The following is a 24,465-nucleotide window of genomic DNA, read 5'->3' as shown; positions in this document are numbered from 1 at the left end:
TCCAGATAGGGTTTCTGAAGGAGTGTCACACAACCACCTCTTTTAAAGTGGCTGGGACCACTCCCTATTGTAAAAAGGCATTATTTCCTGATGCCACCCAGTCAATCTCCCCAAAGCCAGCTGTTAACAGCTGATGGGCAAGTGGCCAGCTGCACTCCGCCAAGTATTTTGGCCACATCCTCAGGCCTCATCAGCTGAAATTGTTCCTACATAACCGGACTAGATGGTGCTCTGGACACCACCTCCACAGGAACTGTTATCAACAATGGCGCCATGTTCAAACTGAACGATTTTTAGCTTGAAGGTGCTTCATAAAACTGTCACAGAAGGTGTTACATCCCCACCAGGATGAGTTTTCAGTACCCATTACCAACCAGAACTACTGAAAGGCTACTCAGGGATGTAGTGGAGGTGAAGTATAAATCTGCTGGCAACTCTGCCACAAAGTAGGCATGATAACGTGCGCTCACTTGTTTTCAGTCTTAATGACTGAGATCTATGCTATCCATGTCCTAGTCATGGCAACGCAGGACTAGGTTCCCTCAAGGAACACCTTCCCCATAACAATCTTCCAAGCCGTTACAATCTAAGGGGGAAGCCCTGTTGTCTGTGCCACAGCCTATGGCAGGGGTCCCCAAACTTTTTGGACACATGGGCACATTTTGGAATTTGAGATACTGCTGTGGGCACCACCACAAAATGCCTAATCAATGGGTCGCCGCTTTGGTGTCTTACCTTTCACACCTACGGATCTTAGGCTACGTCTTATTCAGGAAAAACTTCTGTTTTGTGTCTATTGGACACCACAATGGCTCCTTAATAACGGATAATCCCTGGTGGTGCAATACAGCTAATGCTACTTTTAAACATGTTTTGGCAATGTCCATTACTGCCTTCCTTTTGCAGGGAGGTTATTAAACAGAAAAATTGTGTATTAGAACAAACTTTAATATTCACTGATGTGCATGCACCTTTAAATTATTTACCTGCTTCATGGAAATTAACAAATGGTCAGCGCAAATGGATTCTCTGCACCATTTTGACAGCTAAAAGACTGCTATTGCAACATTAGAAGGATAAACACTCACCCCCTATAATGCAATTGATTGAGGACCTTACAACACTTTCAGTATTTGAAAGGGTGGCATATAGATGTTGCCTTCAAATGGGTATTTATTTGGATATTTGGTCCACTTTTGTTGAAGCCTATGTATAATTGCTAGAATGTTGTATGCATTTCATAGAAAGCCATTTATATAGATTAAAAAAAATGGAAGAAAAAATATTTTGGGGTGCCTGTGGGCACCACCTTGGGTCCCCCGCCCTACCACCTTTTAGGCCAGTTGAAGCAAGACAATTGACCAGTTGTATGAACACAGATGAGCTTTCCGGACAGATCTACAGTACAATTACTCAGTTTTGTATTAAATTAACTTTGCAACTTTCCCCAAAGAATCCTGGGAATTTAGTAAGGGCCAGGGCCCTATCTATCATAAGGTAAGGTGAAGCCTTTGCTCAGGTGGTGGATTGGGGGGGGGGGAGTGTAAGCGCTCCCACCCTTACTGATGGCCTTGTCCACCCGCCTGCCACTGCCACCAGCCACTCTGTTCATTGCCTCTACCTGCCCCCCTTTCCCCCCTGGTTGCTGCTGCCCTGCCAAAATGGGGGACTGCCAGGAGCCTTCTGAGGTGGTTGTGAAGAGTGGCTTCCAGCCAGCAGTTTGGTTTCTCAAAGCTGAATTGAAGCCTTGCATGCTTCAGTCTAAAAGGAGAAGCCCAGTCAAGTTTCAGCTGCTGTTGCAGTCCATAATGATTGTGCTACGGAGTTCTCATAGCCTCAGCTGCAACACATTCCCCACATATGGGAGGAGGAGGAGCCAGCAGCAGGTAGAGTGCAAGCATATGCAGAGCTGCAGGCTGCCTGCTGCTGGAGCAGCATGATCTAAGTCCCCACAGTAAGTTTTAAGGTAAGATGCCTCAAACAGAGAAAGTCTCTCCTTTTTTGAAGTTTTGTTTCTATTTTCAAGGAACACATTTAGGAACAGAGGAATTCTTCACCCTTCCAGTTGTGGTTGACCAACTCAAAAGCAAACACACAAGCCAGCATTCTCCTGGGGATGGGAAGAGAAAATGCAGTGAAGACCCCTGCCAATGGGTTTGACCATGGCTCTGGACTGCTGCTGTGTAAAGCTTCTCTTGCTTGCAGGGTGGGTTGCTGCAACTCTCGGGTGGGTGCCAGTGTGGAGCCACTGGCCAGGCAGCAGCTACCAATCTTCAGTTAAATGGAGAGGCTTTTCAGTGCAATCCCATACAAAAGTGGTCCCCAACATGGGTCCCCAACATGGGTCCCCTGGGTGTCCCCAACAGTGGCCACAAAGCTCTCTTCTCCCTGCCCCTTCAAAAAAATTGTTGTAATTAAACTCTTGGGAAATGTTAGCGCAGTCTTCTTTCTCTCCCCTCCACCCCTTTGCCTTGCTATTTCCCCCTCCCTCCCAGCCTCACTATTTCTCTCCTACATCCCTCTTTAGCTCACTTTTAACTAATCAGGCCCCCATGGCAGCCATTATGTGAGTAGCCACATCCTCCACAGGAAACATTTTGTGATGGTGCCCACAGCAGTTTCTCAAATTCCAAATGTGCCCACGGGTCCAAAAAGGTTGGGGACCCCCACAGCGGAGTGTACCGGGAAGGGGTTGTTCAACAATCTGTACTGCTCTTGTGCTGATGCTACATAAGCAGCAGAATTAGAGTACATGTGATAGCACTAGATCCTACCTTTATATTTTAGATTGCAAAATACTGCATTCTACCTCTGTTCTCTGCTGACTGGCTTTAAGAAGGAAGACTCAACCTAGACTGCTCATCTTGTACATAAAAAATATTTTGAAATGCATTTTCATTCATTCTGAGCACAAGTAATCCCTTACACAGCAGATGTGTTAATATACTTCACACTGAAATAGTTGCTCACCATTTTTCTTAATTTCAAAGAGAATAGGAGAAACAAATGGTAAAAAGTGTGCATCTGTAGTTTATGACATTTTCAGAGCTAAGACTCGTGTTCCTTTAAGATGGAACACACAAACACACACACAGTATTGTGAAAAAAAGTTTTAATTCCTTTAATAACAGGGGCTAGTATTGCGTAACTAGCACACCAGTGCTGCAAGGGGGCAAAGGCTTAAAACTGTTTTATTCCCCCAAAGTCAATTACTATTAATGTTTCCCTAAAAAGTCACATCCCACCCACTGGCTGCAAACTTTGGCTCTATTTATTTTTCTAGAGGCAAGGACAAATTTTAGTTTAAAGTGTAAAACTAGTTTGCCTTTATCCTGAAACACATATCCAAATCAGTACTTTATAAAACGTTTGTATGTAAGACACATCCTTGTTAACGCTGCTCTTCTCCCATTAAAATAAGGGAAGTTAATTATAAAGTAATGTTTGTATTTGCATATGGAATGAAATCTTAGTCTTAATAGAATGAAATACTAGGACTGTGATCTTCCAAAGGTAGAATTGAAGTCAAATATTGCAAAAGCCACGTACAAAACCTTTTCCTGTTTAGTGCTGTAGGTAGTTACGCCTGGAGAATATTCTCTATTCTGCAACGTTGTCCAACCAAATTTTGTTCTGATAAGATCTGGACAAATAACACTTAAGTAATGCATCTTGTGCTATGAGGGCTCCAGTCTTCTCTTCTTCATTCCTTGGCTCTTCCTGTATGGACTGCACTCAGCTAAAAAGGGAAACAATTGTTTAGGAGAAAACTTCCTTTAAAAGGCTCTTATACAACCGAGAGTTTGCCTACTTTTGCTCTCTCACCTGAAGCTCAGAGGAACAAGCAGTTATCTCTCTCTTCAGGATATAATTTTTTCTCTTGTGAGTTAGGCTTGAACTTAGAACTGCATCCTAAAACACATTTATCTGGGAGCATGTGGCACTAAGTTTGGAGGATCTAATTTGCAGGCTGGAAAAGTAGCAAGAGGCCTTTTATCTCTCCACGCCACAGGATCTGGAGATGGCTTAAATCAGCCCTCCCCAACTTCCACCAAGTTGGGGAAGGCTGGCTTAGATGACTGTCAGTTAGTGACTGGGTTCGCACGACGCGCTAACCCACAATAGGTTTTCTGGAACAACCCATGATAGGTTAGCCTGTTGTCTGTGAGCGGTTTTTCCACCCACAGTGGCTTGTTTCCCTTCAAACAACCTACCTTGAGAACCCACGGTCTGCAGTAGAGGTTGTTTTCCCTACAGTGGGTTAGCGTGTCATCTGGCACGCCAGCATGGGTTATGGCGATCGCCTACAGAGCTGCTTGGCAAGAATGGCCAAAAATGCTGCCACCACTCTGCTCCTCTCAAGCGATCTCTCAGCAAACTTGTTTTCCTGCTGCATTCAGCTGTGTCTCTGACTCCAAATCATCTCCCCCCCCCCCCCCTGCTGTTCCCAAACAGTTCCCAAACAGTTTCACCTGTGGATAAATCTTCACTCTTCCATGAAAAAGCAGTTGTGCAATTATCCAGCAATGCATGTGGTAGCTCCCTGTAAGGGGCACCTGCATATTAAATTTCATCCAATTTCTGGAGTTTCAAGGAGTTGGAGTCCCCCCACCCCTTTTGGTAGAATGTTCCACATGTAGATTCTTAATAGTGCCAGATTCAAGGCAGTATTAAGGAAGCCCAGTATTAAGCAAGCCAAATAAGCTGTTTTATACACCAGTAAAAAGTTTCCTTTTATTCTGTGTTGTTGGATTGCTACTGGTAAGGGGGGAGCACGCAAAATTGGGGCAACGGGTAAAGAATAAGGATTGGGGAAGAGGGCGTAGGAGCAGGAAGGGAAGCAAACGGTTTGTTTCACTTGTGGTTAAATCCTCACTTTTCCATGAAAAAGCAAAGTCATGCATTTATCCAATAGTGCATGTAGTGGCTCCACAAAGCGAGAACCTGTGTATTAAATTTCATCCTGATCCTGCAAAGTTTCAAGGGGCTGAAGGCCCCACACCCCTTTTTGTGGCACACAAAAGGAGACAGGGGACCAGCAAAGGCTTGGAAAGGCAGCTCGAGGGATGGTGGGATATGGTTTCCACCACAAAGGAAGCTGGGATACCTGGCCAGCCAGGCAGGAGGACTACAGGAGGAGGGGCAAGGGGAGGGAGAAATAAACCACGCTGTGTAGCTTGTCTGCCTGATTGTCTGATGGCAATGCAGTAGGTTGTTTGCAAACAACCTACTCTGTGTAGCTTATGACCCACCATAGGTCAGTGTGATGTGTGAACAGGCCCGGAATGTCCTAAGCTAAAAGCCTGGATGGACAACATGCACCACTGACCTAGCATGTATATCACCATGGGTTAAACAAGCCATCAACAGCCCATGGGTTATTTGAGAGTTGTTTCCCCCTCCAACAAGCCATACCGCCCAGGTCAGCACATCATGACAAGCCGTGCCTGGGTGGGCTATTAGGCAAATGGCACCCAGCATGCACTGTGGCTTAAACAAACCACCATTGCTTGTTTAACTCATGATGATTGTGCAAACTGGCCTACTGTCTACAGGCCCTAACCCATACTTACTGCAACCACATTCACTGAGGAATGGCGAGTATGGCTGGGTTGACACCACATGCTAACCCACACTCAGTGGTTGAGTGTGGGTTATTGGTGAACTGTGGTTTATCATGTTGTCTGAACGCAGCATGTTTTCCGCAGGTTAACCACCCTGCACAACCCAACAACAAACCATGGGTTCTCAAGGTGGCCTGTTTGAGAAAAATGGTTAACAAGCCACCCTGCCAAAAACATGCTGCGTTCGGTTAACACAACAACCCATGTTTCAACAACAACCCACACTCAACCACTGAGTGTGGGTTAGCGTGTTGAATGAACCCGGCCATAGTCACTTGTGCTCCTCTGCTACATACACATGCAAAAGTATCCAGTTTCTGCAGACATATTTTCCTGCTTCTCCACTTCCTCCTTTCGCTTACCTGGTAAATTAGGTCTGGGGCTAGTGGAGGGATGCCAGGGTGTAGGTTTTGCACATGATCTCTGCTGATTTATTCTTTGTGGTGTTCTGCTGCGAGTCATCATGTGATACTTTCCCAGAGGTGTGCATGGGTGCTGGGCTGGCACAGTTGCTGTATTGTGGTTGGCAACGCTGAGATCAGTGGCCTCCAAAGGCAGGTCCCAAAGTTCAGGGTCATCTGTAACATGTCAAACATTAACAGTGAAAGCTCAACTACTGATCATTCAGTTCCACTTGTGGTTGTTATTGGACCTAAACTGTAACAAAAGCTGCTACACTTAGGGTGGAGGTAGATGTGAATGCCCACAGGGGTGAGAGGGTGCTTAACATTTTTGTGCCCATTGATTCTTCTCTGAGAATGCCCCCTGGCTCCCCTCCCCACCCCCAAGTCAACTCATGTATGGACAATCTTGAGGTCCAGTCCTCACCCAGCATCAAACCAGATAGTTCGGAAGGAGTTCCTGGGAAAATGATGCACATGGCTTCTGTGTGTTCTATAGTAGCTGTTGTTTTAAGGTGAACCAGTCGGCACACAGCAATTCTACACTCACCTGCAAGGAACTCCTCTTCTACAGTGGGTTCCAGCAGTGCTGAAGTGCTGTGTTTCATGGCGGGGAGATTACATGCTTCTGGACACACATAACAGAAGAGGTTACTGTTGCTGAGATGAGTGAAGTGTGCAAGTGTATCTGGATTGAGACAATTTGCACAAAGGTTCAAGTTGGGGGGATGGATGGGGGACAGGATGGTGGCTGTTTTGACTTTACTGACAATGGAAAAATGACATTCTGGCCCCAATCACAGGAGGCTCTCCATATAACCCAACATGAAGGAGCTAGTCTTCCAAAGCAATGCCCGTCTATGTGAATTTGGCTCAAGGTGGCTAACATGAATATTCCAACTAGCCCCAGATGAGGACGAACAAACTGACGCTTAATCCAGGTAAGAGAGAGGCACCCCTGGTCAGTCAAGAGGCAAATCGGGGAATAGGGATTTGGACTGTATTGGACAGGGTTACACTTCCCCTGAACACTCAAGATTCACAGTCCTCTGTCTATCAATGGCTAATGAGCATGCTTAGTCATCATTTGGCTTTTTTGTCTCTCTAGGTTTTAAAAAAAAGATTTTGGGGTATTTTTGCAAACACTACCCGCTGATGTTTCCCTCTTGGTGCTCAGGGGCCCTGTTTTGGCTATAATCCTGGATACACAATTAGGAATTACGATAACATTTTAGGTGTACTAAAATTAGTGTATTATTTTTCAGTGCCTTCATTGCCCCTTTAAATGTAAGGGAAGTGTATGTAACTGTTGCCATATCTTTAAATATTTCAGGTATTCCAATAAGAATAATTTCCAAGTAAAGCTTTGAATTTCTTTTGAATATTCTTGGACATATAGAGTGCAATTGTAAGGGACTGATGATTAATAGGTAGAGGGCTCTAATGTCAGATCCCTGTCTATCCAAAGCCCTGTAGGCAAGAGCTAGTCAGGGTGGGAGGAGGACAGAGGTTTTTATAGTCTCTGTTGTTCCATCTAGAGCTACATGGGCCTCTCAGCCTGCCCAGCTCACTCAATCACCTGGGGGTGGAAAATGGAGAGACTCTTCAGCAGATCCAGGCTTCCTCTTCCTTCCCTCCTCGCTCTCCAGACCACCCCCCTTTTACCCTCCCCAACATCTTCCAAGGATGCTTGTGTCCTCAGAAGAAAAGCCACTGTGAGGGATGGAAAAACCTGCACTTGGATTCCCACCCTTGAGGTTGTAGCTGTGTCTATGGCCTCTGGGAATGGGAGGGGCAGCAAATCCACACCACTCTATGGCTCCTCTGATGTCATCTGAGAAGCCACAGAATTGCTCTGCCTAAGTACATTATATGCACTTTATAGATTTTTTTCCCTAATAAATTATATCAAGTCAAATACTTTTGGTTATTGGAAAAGAGTCTGAGATATTTATAGAGAGCATAAAATTAACACAGGAACCTTAATAGTTCTACATTCACCTGCAAGCAACTCCTCTTCCACGGTGGATTCCAGCTGTGCTGAAGTGCTGTGTTTCATGGCAGGGAGATTACATGCTTCTGGACACACATAACAGAAGAAGTTACTATTGCTGAGATGAGTGAAGTGTGCAAGTGCATCTGGATTGAGACTATTTGCACAAACATTGTGCATTATTTGCCTCTCAAGTACTAGTTTTCTTCACTAAAAGTAAGTCATACGTGCTAAATAAAATCCAAAACTATTCAGGTATCAGAAAACTTTCAAGATTTTCCAGAAACACACATCACTGAAGATATTCTCTTACAGTAGCATACCAGAACCAAGATAGCTCGAAGAGTAACTCTTGCCCTTAATTGCAGCTCCATCATTTAAATTTGCCTTCACTAATTAAAATTGGCTTCTACTGATTAAACAACTACACCTTTACTTGATTATCTGCTGATTAAACAAACTGACGTGTGCAGCCCTAAAATATCACTCACAATCTTTGGTTTTCTCTAAGATTTAATCCTTTTGTGATAATTACTGAGAGACTGGCTATTTTGAACTTTACACTTGCACAGTTGGCCACTTTTTTGAGAAAACAACAAATGACTGATTGCTAGTTGCAGCAGCAGCAGATTTATATTGAGCTTTAAGCCACAATTTTCACCCCTTTATAAAAGGGACACACCCAGGGAGAACATACAATTTACACTTTAACATCACTTTCAGCTGCCCCTCTCACGGTGATACAGTTAACATAACCATTAATGGTTAGTTAAGGAGTTATCCCTGTTACTTAGGCACTTATCTGCCCATTCTGAGCATGTTAATACTATAGAAGATGCAGATTCTAATGGGCATTTTACCTCGATCTCTTGTTTTGTAAGCTGGAGTATTTGACTGGATTTGCTGTTTCTTCTGCATCTGCTGTCTGAACTGCTGCTGAAGTTGCTTCTGCCGTAATTTCCGGTGGTATGTTGCATCATTCTCCAAAGCCAGAGAAACCCTGCCATGAGAGAACACAGGCCAAGGGTTGTTACCTCTGTATTGTCCCCCTATATCGTAGCTATGCTTGCTCAGGATGGATAGCAGCTTATACCAGAAAAAAATTGTGACAATTTGCCATAGGTGGCAATAGGGCTGTCTATATTCTAAGCAACGCAATCATGGAACTGGATATTTAACACAATTCAGCATTTTCTTTGAAATCAACACACAGAAGTATCAGGCCCTTTGGGTTGTAGAGATACATGCAAAGAGAGGTGGGCAATGCTCCCAAAATCTCAGATCACAGAAGGATGCTCAAAAGGGCCTCTGGGTGTTCTGCATAGCCTTCTATGAACAGGTGATACTATACAAAGTAACTATATGCACATGTAATTAATTTTGCATAATGTATTCAGCTGCAGGCTTCTCTTGCCTCAGATTTCTAATTCTCTCTACTTCTCACAATCCAGTGGTCCAAAACAATGGGGCATTTTCCTCTCCGTCCAGTAGAAGGTAGGCTCTAGAAGACTCAGCCAAGAGATGGACTAGGAAGCACCTCCCACATTCTTCCTGGAGCCAGTCATCTTCCTGTCTCCTCAGCAAATAGATGCAGGTTTCTGGATCTGTCCTACCTAGAGACTAGGCCTTATCTTTACTTAGCTCTGGGTTGCCTGTAAAGACTGTTTTGCTTAGGCTTGCTTTTGATAGATTTACAATAGTCTTTCGCTGCTCTCCGGATGTTTAAAAGGTGGTCTTCTCTGTTTTTAAGTTGATACGAGACTGTTTTTAAAGTTATCACCTTAGGGGCCATTTGCAGCCTTTGACTTCTGAAGGGTGTTGGAATCTGTGTCCCAACACTGAATCCAGATCTCTCTCCCTCCTTGGATTTTGTTAAACTCCATTGTTCTGGACTGCTGGTTGGTAACAAGCAGGGAGAATTAAGTTATTTCCTTATCATTATGAATTCTCCTTCTACTTGTTTAACAGATGGTCATCCTGTTCCTGCTTGGCTAGTGGTTTTCTTCAAGTCTAGTTTCTGGTGTGGAATTTCCCTCAGGTTTAAGCTACAGGTTGGGTGCCAGTGTGCCTAAACAAAATGGCTGCCAGTGTATGTCACGGAGCTGCACAGGTGAATTAACCCACCGTGGCTTGTCACAATGTGTCAACAGGCCCATTGTATTGACAGTGGAGTCTAGCTCTAAGAGGGAAGTAGGAGATATCTCCTAATCAAGCTGAATTTTTTTCTCTAGGAAAAAGCTTACCCCCTAGTGGTTGAAGAGGAAAATACCCTACTGTTCAGAAAAACTGGCAAAAAAGTAGGATATTTATGAAGGTAAGCAAAATTCTCAATTTTCTGCTATAGAATATACAGAACCTTGATAATTACAGATGCAATTTAGATGTCTAGTGTACCAAGAGTGCAAAGGATTATAAAATATATAATCTGGGCAGAGAAATCCATAAAACTCAGAAAAATACCACAACCATTTCTAATGTTTTTGTGGCATCTTAGGCAATCTTTGGTTTCATGAATTTTATTGAAACATGTTTTTATGGACCTTTTATTGTATCCATTTCATGTGGTTTTTATTTTGGATGCCATCTTGAAAGGTTCCACCCTTAAATGCGGCCTAGGAATAATTTTAGATTTAGACAGATCTCCTACGTAAGAATCTAATCCACACTCCCCCTACTAAATAGTTCTGTCACAGTTGGGAATTGTGGGTTTCTCACTTTTCTCTTGATGAAGAAAAAAAATAGTGAGGTTGAATGCCGTGGATTTTCTCATGAAGTGAGTTTATGACATACTTCATGAAGCCCATCACTTCACACAAAGCCCATCCCATCTTTCATTCCCACCTGATTCCATGTAAGGGCAGGGAACAGCCAATGTGCACAACTAGATGTTTAGATGAGAGAGGAAGAGGCATTAGGATCTACATCTCTTTATGGACATGGATGTTGCCAAGACTGCAGCACATGGGTAACAGGGAGGAAGCATTTAATATCCTACCGTTTCCTGACAGCAGTGTTGGAAGAATTCATCTGCTTCCAGAGAAAGAGTACTGTGCTTTCCTGAATTATTTTCTCTGGACGGTCACAACTCTAGTACTCAGATCTGAGTATGCCCAAGTTCATGTACAACAACCCCTTACTAAATCAGAATAAATCAGACATTAGCCCTGACTGCAAATTTGAAGTGCAATTCTGGGACATTATTGTGAATGCTAAAACTCTCAGAATGGATGCCTGTAACAAAATGTGAATTAAAATCGGACTAGATCTCTAACCTGTTTTGCTGATCTTGTTCAGTAGTGCTCAAGGAAGATTCTAACTGGTCAGATTTGCCAGGGGTTGCTGTAGAAAACTGCTGCTGGCCCTCACATGCCTTTTGCAAGCAGCTCCTGTATCTTGCCTTTTCTATAGCAGGCTCAAAGTCCTGCCTTTTAGCTTTGCCCAAATCAAAATCTGGAGGCATCTAGTAAAAGGAATGAAACAAAAAGCCATTCAGTAGTTAGAGAAATTAAGAATGTAATAGAAGCGTTTCACAGACTCCTTATCTGTCAAGCTGCCTAGGAGACAAATTGCTTTCCTGGCAGACTTTGCCAGTTCACATCCAGCTTTTGGGCCTGTGCTATGAACTGAGCAAATACATTTATTTGTCTAACTTAATGAAGATTTAAGTCATATTTAGTAACATGTATTTTGTGGATCATTTTTGGTTCCTTGTGTTTTTCAGTGACAGTGGCAGAACTTTAAAAAATAAATGGAGCCTAGGGTTAGTTTTTTTGCACTGAAAGAAGAAACCCAGCGATTTTAACATGGTTTGGAGTGCTTTAAAAATCAGTTAAGGTGATAATTTGAGCCAATCTACAGTTTTCAGCCCAACACCCAAAAGCACACTCTGCCCTTTTGATGGACTGCAAATTAAAGTGCCAAACACTACGGGCCACCATTGCAAAAGGAATACTAGTAAGATGCAGGCCGGAATGATCAGAATGCAGAAGCTTACATGATGATTCACTGGGGTGGGGTGATTGCAGAAGAGTCCAGACAGTAATGGTTATTGGACAGGGAGCTGTTTCAATGCAATGGAAAAGAAGGAAGGGAGAAAATATGAAGATGGTATTAATTGCATGACTTAACTGAATGGCTGGGCAATTTTAACTGCATTTTTAATTTTAACATAAGGTACTTTGAGAAACCTTCTAGATAGAAAAGTGGAGTAGAAAATAAAGATTGTTGGGTAGCTTTAGGATCTGTTTTTCCCTGTGAACCTCTACTCATTATCTTAAATAATCATCTTTAACTTAACAGGCTTACAGTGTCATCTTATGCATGCCTACTCAGAATTAGGTCCCACTGAGTTCAGTGGGTTTATTCCCAGGTAAGTGGGTAAAGTATTGTAGCCTCAACAGAATTTATCCTAAGGAAAGCATCCTCATCAATAAAAGGAGAAAAATGTATTCCAGCATGAACCCCCCAAGACACATCTTGGAAAACAACGTATCAACTTTGTGTGATTAAACTAATTATTTCACATAAAGAGATCACTGTGGGAATAAAGTTGTTGCAGAAAGTACAAGAACAGCTGGGGGCTGCAGAATCCTATACCAAGGAGAAAAAAAATTCCTTTAGTTTATGGTGTTAGTAGGAAGGTACTGAAATCTAAAGGTGCAGTCCCAACTGGAAGGAGTGGGGGATATCAATCAGACAAGTGTAAACAAGGGGACATACACACTAGAGACATGGCTGGCTTGTGCTTCAAAAATCTTTCAGGTGAAAACAATGGGTTGGATCCAGATTTAAGCTGGATCAACTGCACTGGCAGAAGTAAGACTTCTCCACACCCTCCTTCCCACAGCAGCCCCTCCAATCCCCTGAAAATGCTACAGAGGGTCTGGAGTCCCTGCTGAATGGCATGAGCTGTGGTATTAGGGGAGGGGAACCACCAAAAATTCACCTGAGGGACCTTCTGCACGTGGAGCCCTGCCCTTCAAGGAAGGCAGACTCTAGATCCTATCCAATGAAAATAATTTTCAACAGAAACAGCCCTGGCATTGAAATCTGCTATCAAAGGAGAATGTACAGATCTCTGACAGAATAGAAAAAGCAAGGTATCCAAATTTGTATAACCTGTATTCGCTACAGCAAGGATCCCCAAGCTTTTTGGACCCATGGGCACATTTGGGAATTTGAGAAACTGCTGCGGGCACCAGCACAAAATGGTTCCCATGGGTGATGTGGCTAGTCACATAATGGCTGTCACCAGGGCATAGCTAGTCAAAAGAGGTGGTGTGTGGGAGAAAAATAGCAAGGCTGGGAGGAAGGGGAAAATAACAAGGCAAAGGACTAGAGGGGAGAGGCTTGGAGAGGGGAGAAACAGTGAGGTAAAAAGGTGGGGGAGAGAAATAGGAAGGCTAGAGCTGGGATTGGAGAAGAAAAACAGCAAGATCAAGGGGTGAGTGGGAGAGAAAGATGACGACTAGGGACAGGGAGGGTAGAGAAATAGTAAGAAAAGGGGTTGGGTGCAGAAAAAGAGCAAGGCTGGAGGCTGGGAGTGGGGAGATAGAGGGAGAGTTCAAAGGGGAAAGGTCTGGGGGAACGGGTGGGGCTAGGAAGGAACTTTTTCCTATTCTTCCTGCTTGCTGATCAGTGGCAGGTTCAGGACCAGGAAAGAGAACCTGGTGCCCTAACGTTTTTCAAGTTTTTAAAAATAAAAATAAATGTTTGAAGGGAGCAGGGAGTGGAGAGCTTTGTGGGCGCTGTGCACTACAGAATTTGTCATTTTTACTGCAGTATTCTAGCCTTCATGTCTGTACCCTGAGCAATTTTACACTGTCCTTGGAATTCCCAAGTAACGCACCTGACGGGGAAGCTTATTCACTGATCGCAAGTACTCTTTGTCCAGGATGCAGTTCCCAAGAGCATTACCAAAGCACCTGGGAAAGGAGAGAGTTAATTGTCTTTTAGAATACAGTTCCCTCTTTTCGTAGCTCCTTGGGACGTACAAAACTGTTACGCATTACCACTTACTTCAATGCCCTCTTCAGTCCATCTGTAACAGCCTCTTTTCTTGCTTTTTCAAGGGATAAGGCCTTAGACTTCAAACCTTCACTTACACCATAACCAACATCTTCATGGAAAGCCCCATCCTGTAATTTGAGTAAAAGAGCAACTATATGGCTCTTTGGCCTCATGAGGCTGGGAAAACAAGCCTAATGGGATATAGCAATATGTTCAGTGTTCTGAAATCAAAATGGATGCAAACAGCAGGTTGTGAGAGTGAATGCGTTGCTGTTTGAAAGGCTGGCCGCTGTTGAAAAATCAGATGCTCAAACTATAAGCAATGCAAACAATGGTTATGTTTACAATATCTTATTACATGTTAAAAGCAACACAGAGAAGATGTGATCCTTGTCAACCAATAACTGGACTTATAACAACAACAGCACGGAGTCTTTTCATCTGATATTAAGTAACAACTTCAACGGTCATATCATTATGTATGTTCTGCATACTATTTTATGTAGTTTTATGGCCCTGAAAAATCAGTATCACTAAGGTACCCCACCCCATTTACCTTAAGTTGGACCTTCACAAACGCACAGACACCCACATAAAACTTGCCATTATTTAGGTCAACAAAATCTGCACAAGAACAGAAAGAAACAGTTATAGGTCAGGGTCATGCTGACTTTTCTGCATATGCAAAACTGTATCGGAAACCTCTGCCATCATGTATTCAAACTTTTAAAAATAGTAAGGGCACAATCCTATTCAGTTAGGTGTCCGCCTCCGAATGCCTATCCAAAGCAGGGCAGAAGCATGGAGGGGATCGTTCCCTCTGCACTTCTCCTGGTCCTGCATTTTTGGCTAGACAGCCGATTGAAGCTCTCTAGCTGCGGGAGGGCTGAGTGGGGGAAGAAGCTGCTGTATGACACATTGGATGTGTCATACAGGCATTTCTGCCCTCCCCGCCCTGGAATGCCCCCTTTCTGCCACTCCACACTCCTCTTGAGAGTGCAGAGGAGAGGGCTGTTCCACGCTGCCTCGGAGGCAGCGCGGAAGTGCAGGGAGGTCAGTTCTCCAGGAACCGACCTCAGAGTGCAGGCTCTGAGGTCGGTTCCCAGAAAACCAAATATCCTATGGCCATCTAGCCATTGTCTAGTGGCCATAGGATTGCTCTCTAAGTCTATTAATTTTTTAAAGGAAAGCTTAGGGCCCAACACACTACAGATATAGAAAGTTACTCAATTACCTAATTTCAAAAGATGTTTAATACTTTTCATTCAGATTAATAAATAGCTATTATTGTTAGTTGATAACTTTTTAAAAGTACAAACACAGCATGCACTGTGGAATGTGTAACATCTGAACTAAAAAAAATGACAGATTATTGTTGCAGATTAATTAGAGCAATGGGCTCTAAGAACAGCACATATGTCAAGAGGAAAATATCAGAACACTGTGCACATGTATGCAAATATTTGTTGAAGAAATTCTCTAGAAAGGTTGCAAGCATATTCCCGAGCAGACTGTTAGTATACAAAGGTGATACCTAGGTAGAAATGTAAATGGGTTTAGAAGATGGATGAGCTAACTTGCTTTCAGGCATGCAGTACAATCTAGGATAAATAGTATGTGCCTATGTCATACCTACTCTAAGACTCAGTGCTGACACACAGCCAATTCACACTGTCTCTCAACTGCCATGGTGGTCTTCTACTTCAAACTGCCATTTTGGAAGCACCCCTCCAGCAGAGGCTTCCATGGGGAAACAATTTTCACCAATTCCCCCTTCAGCTCCCCATGCCACCTCCCATGCTATTCTGGAAGGTTCCCAATCCTCTGGAGCAGATTTTTTATGGGTGTAGGGGGAATCAGCAAATATGACTTCCCCCCTTCTGTTTATGGAAGCCTCTGCTGGATTAAAGACTGAAATACCACTGCATATAACCCACTGTTTGCTACCTTGTTCTATTGGATAGGAGCAGTTTTATCACTTCTTCTAGAATTCAAGTGTGAACAAGATTCTGTAAGTACTCACCAACATTCTGCTGAGTGACAGAATGAGCCCAGCCATTGTAGCCAAACATTTCATTGGCCAGACTGATGACCCTGTGTCCCTCAACGTAGCAAACCTGAAAGCAGAAGGAAAGCAGACTGATAATGGGGACCAGAAGGTCCAAACATATAAGGCTGATTCTGGCCCACTTGCACTGGCTGCCTATATGCGTCTCAGCCCAATTCAAAGTGCTCAGGACCGTGGTACCTGATGGAATGCCTTTCCCCTCATGAACCGACCTGTATGCTACGGTCTGCATCCAAGGCCCTCCTCTGAGGGAGGCTTGGAGGGCAGCAACAAGGGAGAGGGCCGTTTCGGTGGTGGCTCTCCATTTATGGAATGATGTCCCTGACAAGGCCCACCTGGTGCTAACAATGATCTTTTCAGCACCAGGTTAAAACTGCCCTCTTCTCTCAGGCATTTTACAGCATATAAGGAGTCACTTTGATTGTCTCTGGCTGATTGTTTTAAATTGTTTTAGATATACGTTGTTGTTTTGTGTGCTATTTGTTCTGTGTCATTACGCGAATGGCTTTATACTTTATATAATGTATTTTAATGGTTTTTTAATTTTATGAACGCCCCAGAGAGCTTAAGCTATGGGGTGGTATAGAAATATAATAAATAAAATACTATTTTGCTATAGTAGCTGAAATGAAATGTCAAACATCCTACTTGATCAGGGTCCTAATTGATCAATCTCACCACATTGAATCAGAATCTATGTCTACAGTTACCCCTGTACCATGCCTTCTAAGTGGTATGTCAGAGCAAGGATCATCATAAAAGAAACATGGAACAGAGAGGGCAGTATCCAACTGCGTCATCCCACTAGAACAAATGATGTTCCCCTAGTGGAAACTAGGTTCCAAACTACACGCAAGAGAATCCAGCTAAAGCTAAATTACATCCCTGTGATGTGGGGATTAACACATGGACAGCAAAAGTGGATACTGAGAGCCCTTACAGCTGCAAAAAGACTTAAAGTTCAAGCTTAGAAGGATGAAAACCCACCACCTATCATTCAGTAGATCGAAGATCTTACTGCTTTTGCTACATGTGAACTTATCTCCTGCAGCTGTCAATTTTGTACAGATGCATATTGAGATATATGGTCTGCTTGTAGTAATGTATATATTTGAAATGGAAGTGTTAAATCTTTTCCCCCCTTTCTTCCCCCTCTGTTTTTGCTTGTTGTTGTGTTTGCAAATAACAAACCAAGGGGGAAAAGTGTGTGTGCAAGCAGTTTCACAAGTGATTGCACAAACAGTACACAAGCATAACGCGCAAGCAATTGCACAACAGAAAGGTTCAGCGGAGCTACACTAGCACCACTTGAATTTGATGAATGACACCATGGATACTGCCCAATGTGTACATATTTAAGGGGTGCTACTTTCCATGTTTACAGTACCAAACAGCGAACTCAATTTAGTATAAACTGGTCTCTGTTTGAGAGCTGTATATCAGCTAATACATTGATAACAATGAATTAAGCTTCAGCAGCAGAATGCTTGTAATAATGCAGGTTTCAGGCAACAGCCACAATACGCATGGGTGGAGGTGGGGTGGGGTGGGGTGAGGCATTGAACATTATGTAAAGAACACTACTATTTAAAATTAAGTAACATAGCAGATCAGATCCACAGCACAATTGGTTTGGGACGACATAAGATACTACCCATGATCAAAATCATGCACTTCAGAGCAAAGCCTGCCCTGTATTATGCTTATTTCTCTCTTTAAATCCCTAGGTAACAATGGGAAGGCCACCGAAGACATGATGGAAGTTGGTAAGCCAAGGCCACCCTCCTCTCCAAAGTAGACAGCCAGCAAGTCCCATAGCTACAGCTCCTGAATCCTCTGCAAACACCCTCTTGCCTCTGATTTGGCAGTAGGGAGATCAGATAATAACCTTCAGCAGGCAGGATCTGGCCCCAGGGGCAGAGGTTGCCGATAACCCTACTACAGATTATGCAGCTCCTGAGAAAGTAAGGACATAGGAACATGCTACCCAAAAGAAATCAGATAAATCTTATGAACTATCTATAGCAAGTTATTTCTCCAATGTCAATGAATGATTTTCAGTATAAATTAAAGGAAAACTCTGCATCCACATGTTTGTACCTTTTGTCCTCCTCCAGCTTGCCTGCTGCTGATGTATTCTGGGCCCAGTCTCTGTCGCAGGGCTGCCTGAATGGCTTCATACTCATCTGCTGTATACTGACACTGAACACACACACAACGCACAGATTTAGAATACACATTACTTCTTACATGGGATCACTTTCTCCCCATTTCAAGATTTAGTTCATTCAGTTTTTCTGCATTTCAATCTTTTAATCTAGTCTTATTTCTAAATATGTAATCAGAAAGGAAGGGATGAATTGTTCCGCACAGGCTAATGCCCTTATGGTAATATCAGACATTATTAAAATTATATTCACTGCTGTCAGAAAGAAAATTGAGTGTAGCATGAGTTCTCAGACATCACCTCTGAGTTCTTTCTAGTAAAATTAAAGCAAATCAAAAAGAAAACTCAACTGGCATGTTGCCCTATCACTAGTCAACAAACAACAACTGAATAATTGTTTTCAAAAATACACTTCCACTGTAATGTAGTTGTTGTTGTTTAGTCATTAAGTCGTGTCCGACTCTTCGTGACCCCATAGACCATAGTACGCCAGGCCTTCCTGTCCTCCACTCTCTCCCGGAGTGTGCTCAAGTTCATATTCATTGCATCGGTGATGCTATCTAGCCATCTCATCCTCTGCCGTCCCCTTCTCCTTTTGCCTTCAATCTTTCCCAGCATCAGGGTCTTTTCCAGTGACTTTTGTCTTCGGAGTGGCCAAAATATTTGAGCTTCAGTATCTGTCCTTCCAATGAGCAGTCAGGGTTGATATCCTTTAGGACTGACTGATTTGACCGCCTTGCAGTCCAGGGGACTCGTAAGAGTCTTCTCCAGCACCACAGTTCGAAAGCATCGATTCTTCGGCGCTCAGCCTTCCTTATAGTCCAGCTCTTACTGCCATACATTACTACCGGGAAATGTAATGTAGTAGGGTGACACTAATACATAAGCACCAAGAGCAGTAAAAATCCAAAATGGTGCAAAGCAATCTTTATCAAACAATATTGTCAGCTTGTGAACATCAACTCTTCTTTAGAAGAGTACACTCAGAACACCTTGGGATCCTTTCATAAAGATTGCTTTATGCAGCAATTTGGATTTGATCCTGACTTGTTCCTATTAAGTAGTTTAAAGAAACTACAGTTCCCTGAGTTCAATTATCACAAGGAACTGTGGTTTATTTAAAAGTGGAAGCATCTGATCTACTCTTGTGATGAGGAGCGGGGGTGGAGAGTATGCAAGTCTGAGGCTTATACAGATACATTCACATAGTGGGAAACCTTGATGATCTCACACAAAACTGAAGGTTACAATAGACTGACCTGTCCAAACCACATATTGGGCTAGCATTGATATTGCCAATTCCGTCTTTTGTCGAGTGCCTTCTAGACATTCCGAACATGGAAAAGAAAAAGAAATAAAAACAAATACATTTTAGCAAAAACAAACAGTTACAAACAAATATTTCTTAGAATCATATTAAAGACACCATGCACCCTGTTATGGATTAGCAGGGCAGGATACCCACCATCAGGAGTATCAGACAAGTTTTGCCCTTATCACAGCATCTCCTAGTGCATTACTTTTTCTAATACTTTTTCCATTATGGATGGTCAATATAAGAAATTACCTTTGGAACAGCATTTCTGGGTGCTCTGTAAAATGGCTACGGAAGACATAGTCCACATAGTCCTGTGTCCCCTTTATAATGAACCTTATGAAAAGTATCTGTCTGAGTTCAGTCACAGGGAAAATTCTGTTACACCAATGGAGTTTGTATGTTTTTTGTTATTAGACAAGAACAATTATGTTATGTATTTTTTATTTGTGCTGGCAGCCAGGAAATTGAGAGCCAAATGTGTGGCCAAATTTGGCTGTCTTCGAGTTTGTAATGGCTTATAGCTAAACAAATAAAATTATATATCTCTCTACTCCCTCTCTTGACTCCCTGATGTGCCTAGAGTAAGGGATAGGTTTCACTTCTCTTAGCTACATCCCAGACTGTATTTCTTGGTTGCGCTAGAATGTGATGGGAACAGGCATGTGCATGAGTTCTCATTCCAAAAAGCAACTAGTTTCCAAGAATCAGCAGAGGTCATCTGCTTCAACTCGAAACGGAAATAGAATCAGGTTGCAAGAACATGTGGGAAAATCACTAATCTGTACAGGTAAGAAAAATAGGCTGTGGAACTCCCTGCTGAGGGAGACTACGTTGGCTTGCTCTCTGCGCTTCTTCAAGCAGGCCTTTGGCAAGCAGGCCCTTGGCATGTTTGTTGGGTTGTGTGCTGTTTTTATTTTATCATTGTTATGCTTTTTATTGTGTTTTAATGATTTGTTTTATCATTGTTTGAATCAAGTTTTATTTATCTGTGATTGTAAGCTGCCTTGAGTGCCATTTTCTTGGTAGAAAGGTGGTGTACAAATAAAATAAATACATGAATGAAATATTTACAGTTATCATCGATATGGAAGAAATGGGGAAATACCCTTTTTGCTCCATTTAGGAAATATGTTTTTCTCTACATTTTTCTCAAAGTTAGTTAAATTCCCAGTCACTAGTTGGTCTCTTTGCACCTTTGGTATTAATCTTTCTCTCTCACTCACTTTTTTTTGCAAATACTAGAACCAAGTGGGAGAATATCCTTGCATTTTATTCCTTATTCCATTATATATCTATATTTATATATAGATATATCTATCTATATATCACAAATTGGTTGCCTATGTGTAGATCATCAAATTTGGTCCAGTTACATCTTTCCTATGGGACAAAACTAGAAAGTGTTCCATTAAACAGTAAAGTACTGATAGTAAAGGTCAGAGAATACAAATGACTGGAATGGTGCAAGTTGTCCTTACTATTTTAATATGACACACTACATACTTTATCTTTGCCTTCACCATCTTTTTTTTCTGCCAAGAGCTTTTCTCAGAAAGGTGGAGAAACATCACCACCTTTCTCCCATCAGTGACACCAGTTATCACTGCAGTGTGGTAATATTTTTAAAATGTCCTTGGAAGCACCAGTCCTGCTTTCTTAGCCTTTTGCTGCAAAACTGGTTTTGTTTTTTAAACTCTGGAGCTTTAGTCTTTCATATACAGCAATTAATCATATCTTAAACTTTTTATGGCACCTTTGTTAACCTATTAAAGAGCATAAATTTAGGCAAGATGTTAATTTTTACTACTGCAATTATTTTCATTCATAATTATCTTTCACAGCAGGTGTGCACAGCCTGCTGGCCGCAGGCGGGCTCCCATGCCCTAGTTTGCATCCCCAAGACCTCCAGCCACTGCCGTCAAACCCACTACCAAACCCCCTATCCTCCCCCAGTGACCCTGAAGCAGCCCAATTACTGCTTTATTGCTGCTAACAGCAGTGGTAAAGAAGTGATTGGGTCAGGATCTCAGGGGCAGGGGGAAAGGCTCCAGCCTCCTCTCACCTTCAGCAACCCCCATGAAGCAATGTGAGTGTGTGCATTTGTTTGTGCAAGTGTTTGAATTCATGCGCAACATGTGAGGCCTCTGGAGCTGAAAAGGTTCTGTACTTGTTTCACAACAACTGCATTGGCTGCCTATGAAGTTCTAGGATCAGTTCAACATACTGGTGCTTATCTTTAAAATCTTTCATCACTTGTGTCGAGCATATTTTACAAAGCAATTCTCCTTATGAACAAAATATTTTCCATATTTTACAAAGCAATTCTCCTTATGCTGGTTGAAAAAAATCAGGTCAAACTCAAGCCCTCATTACAGCAAGTGAAACCACCAGCAACAGGGAGCAGGACTTTCTCTGTAACTGCCCCAAGGCTCTGGAATAACCTGAAAGTGAGGTCAAAACGATGCGATAGCATACTGGACAGGTTTGTTTTATATAAAATATTTACATCCCACCTCTTTGACTGACATTAGGCCTTCAACATGGCTTCCAATTAAGAAAAAATAGAGCTCTGTGGGATCAGACGAAAAGCCTATCTAGTCAAGCTTTCTGTTCACACAGTTGCTAACCAGATGCCTATGGGAAGCCCACAATCAAGCCATGAGCACCATCCTGCTCATCATCCCTTGCCTCTGATAGCAGAGATCATATATAGCTATCATGACTAGTAGCCATTGATAGCCTTATCCTCTATGAATTTGTCAAATCCCCCTTTAAAGCTTAACTACACCTTATGGAAAGGAATTCCATAGTTTAATTATGTGCTATGTTAAACTTCCTTTTGTCTGTACTGAATCTCCCACCATTCAGCTTCATGGGATGGCCTTGGGTTCTAGTATGATGAGAAAAACTTCTCCCTATGCACTTTCTCCACAACATGCTTAATTTTAGACACCTCTATGATATCCTCCTTTACTCACCATTTTTGTATGCTAAAAAGCCTCAAATGTTGTAGCCTTTCCTTGTAGGAGTTGATTCATCCCCTTGATCATCCTGGTTGCCACTTCCTGCAACTTTTCCAGCGCTACAATATTTGTGTTGAGGTGCGGTGTTCAAAACTGCACAGAGCCACCTAAGACTATTACCTTATGGAATACGTTTTGTATGACCGCAATTTGTTGGTTATGTTCAGTTTTTTGCTATTTGTACCAAAAATATATGAAATAATTAAACTGCACAGAGCATTTGAAGTGTGTCACATCATAGATTTATATAGTGGCAGCTTTATTTTTGCTTCCTTTCCTAAAGATCTTCAACATTAAATTTGCCTTTTTCACAGCAGCCGCACACTCATCTATTTTGCATGGTAAGTGGCAGCTAAAATGAACATGATGGCTGGGAATTGAACATTTTATTGATAAGCTTTTCTATGGAGTTTATTGAATCCTATCTGCTACATGAGTTTTGATATTTTTAATGTTTATGCAAAATATTTGGAAATTAGGAAGAGTTGCATACAAATGTTTTAAACAAAGAAAACCCGATAGATCTGGCAGATGTAGCTTCAGCTGAGGATTTCACATCTATGAGAATTTCAAGGATCCTTGAATAATCACCTGGGTCATTTCCCAGAACAAATAAAAACTGTTGGCAGAACATTTATGAAGGGAGTGTGGTATCTTTACATTTGCTTTTCCTCTACTCATTCTTTAGAAATCACCAGTCTAACGGGAAATATGGTACTCCTTAAAGCAGCTGCCATCAGTTAATTACTTATGGGATGACCATAACAATTATTTAAAACAAAGGCATTGTTAAAGCCATAAACTGAAATTATGGCTTCATGGAAGCTTTTCTCCCCCACTTCCCCTACAGCTCATGACTTGGTTCACTTATGCTATCTGATATGCTTTACAAAGCTTTGGCTGTAGGTTTTCTAATGAGCCACACTTTGTTCTTGTCTGCTCTCTGCTTGTAGTACACCATAATATGGATAATGTGGATTATTTCTTTGCAAGATAAAGTATGAGACTGAGATCTAAAGGCCATCTAGTTCATGCTTGATGTTTATTACTTGCTTATAAGGAATTAAGGCTATAGACAAATGACGGCCAGGCCAGGGCACGTCTGTCTATACCGTTTTCTGGGGACCTCAGGAGTGAAAGGCCCGTGTGATGATTTTCTTTTGGAAACCCCAGTTAGACTCGCGTTTGCCGGTGTTTATTTATTTGTTACACTTATATCCCGCCTTTCCTCCAAGGAGCCCAAGGCGGCGTGCTTAATCGTCCTCTCCATTTTAACTTTACAACAACCCTGTGAGGTACATTAGGCTGACAGACAGTGACTGGCCCCAAGTCATCCAATGAACTGAGTCCTAGGACAGCACTCTAACCACTACACCACGGTACGACATTTTCCCTCAGGGATCGGGGGGGGGGCAAATACGGACGGGAGGGGAGCGCCTCCGATGGCGCCAGCGCTGAGGGGCAGGGCAAGGGCGCGAAATGAAGGAATTGAGGACGTTTAGCTCCCCTCCCCTTCCATGCGCGCGGGACACTTATAATTACAGCTCCCATCTAACCAAGGAATAGATACAGCCCTCAGTTACCTGCGCGTTAACGACGAACCAGGACAGCGGACAGGGAACGCTTAGGCGCCTCTAAGGTTCAGTCAGAGATACCACTACGGCAAGCGAACGAAGGCAAACTTCCCGCCCGCACTAAACGCGCTTGCGCTAACCCTCCCCACACCCCGCGCCCGTGGGCGGAGCCTCGATCTCGCGCGCCCGCGCGAGGGAGAACTGGCGTAGAAGAGGGGAATAGCAATCTGGGACGCGCCTGGGAGTCGGCCAGCTGTTCTCGGCGAAGGCGGGGCGGTTGGTGAGAGA

At 42.8% G+C, this 24,465-nt stretch overlaps 1 protein-coding gene and 1 long non-coding RNA gene across 4 annotated transcripts; one reads left to right on the top strand and one right to left on the bottom strand.

Annotated features, from left to right (window-relative positions):
• The first annotated feature begins 1,878 nt into the window (after nt 1-1,878).
• On the top strand, nt 1,879-19,603 carry LOC146339425 (uncharacterized). The gene is made up of 4 exons (XR_014784244.1): nt 1,879-1,966; nt 6,829-6,966; nt 10,250-10,332; nt 17,823-19,603. It is a non-coding gene; the product is annotated as an uncharacterized LOC146339425 (long non-coding RNA).
• On the bottom strand, nt 3,012-24,438 carry RAD52 (RAD52 DNA repair protein). 3 transcript variants are annotated; one of them, XM_084809334.1, is made up of 13 exons: nt 24,187-24,438; nt 19,522-19,584; nt 18,196-18,297; nt 16,051-16,144; nt 14,584-14,651; nt 14,037-14,155; nt 13,867-13,942; nt 11,291-11,478; nt 8,879-9,018; nt 8,027-8,104; nt 6,576-6,653; nt 5,987-6,202; nt 3,012-3,739 (listed from the first exon to the last, which is right to left on the bottom strand). In XM_084809334.1, exons 2-13 carry the CDS (start codon nt 19,534-19,536, stop codon nt 3,678-3,680), a joined length of 1,236 nt encoding a protein of 411 aa, XP_084665460.1. In that variant the 5' UTR covers nt 19,537-19,584; nt 24,187-24,438; the 3' UTR covers nt 3,012-3,677. The 3 variants fall into 3 exon arrangements, with proteins under 3 accessions (XP_084665460.1, XP_084665461.1, XP_084665462.1); XM_084809335.1 differs by lacking the exon at nt 24,187-24,438 and adding an exon at nt 22,559-22,696; XM_084809336.1 differs by lacking the exon at nt 6,576-6,653 and having other exon boundaries at nt 24,187-24,337.
• Between the last annotated feature and the right edge of the window lie 27 nt (nt 24,439-24,465).

This window comes from Heloderma suspectum, chromosome 7 (assembly GCF_057233095.1).
Source record: "Heloderma suspectum isolate Gila_16-S chromosome 7, 16-S_ref, whole genome shotgun sequence".
Classification (NCBI taxonomy): Eukaryota; Metazoa; Chordata; class Lepidosauria; order Squamata; family Helodermatidae; genus Heloderma; species Heloderma suspectum.
The sequence above is the reverse complement of the archived record's forward strand: the minus strand, read 5'-3'. Positions and strand labels throughout refer to the sequence as shown.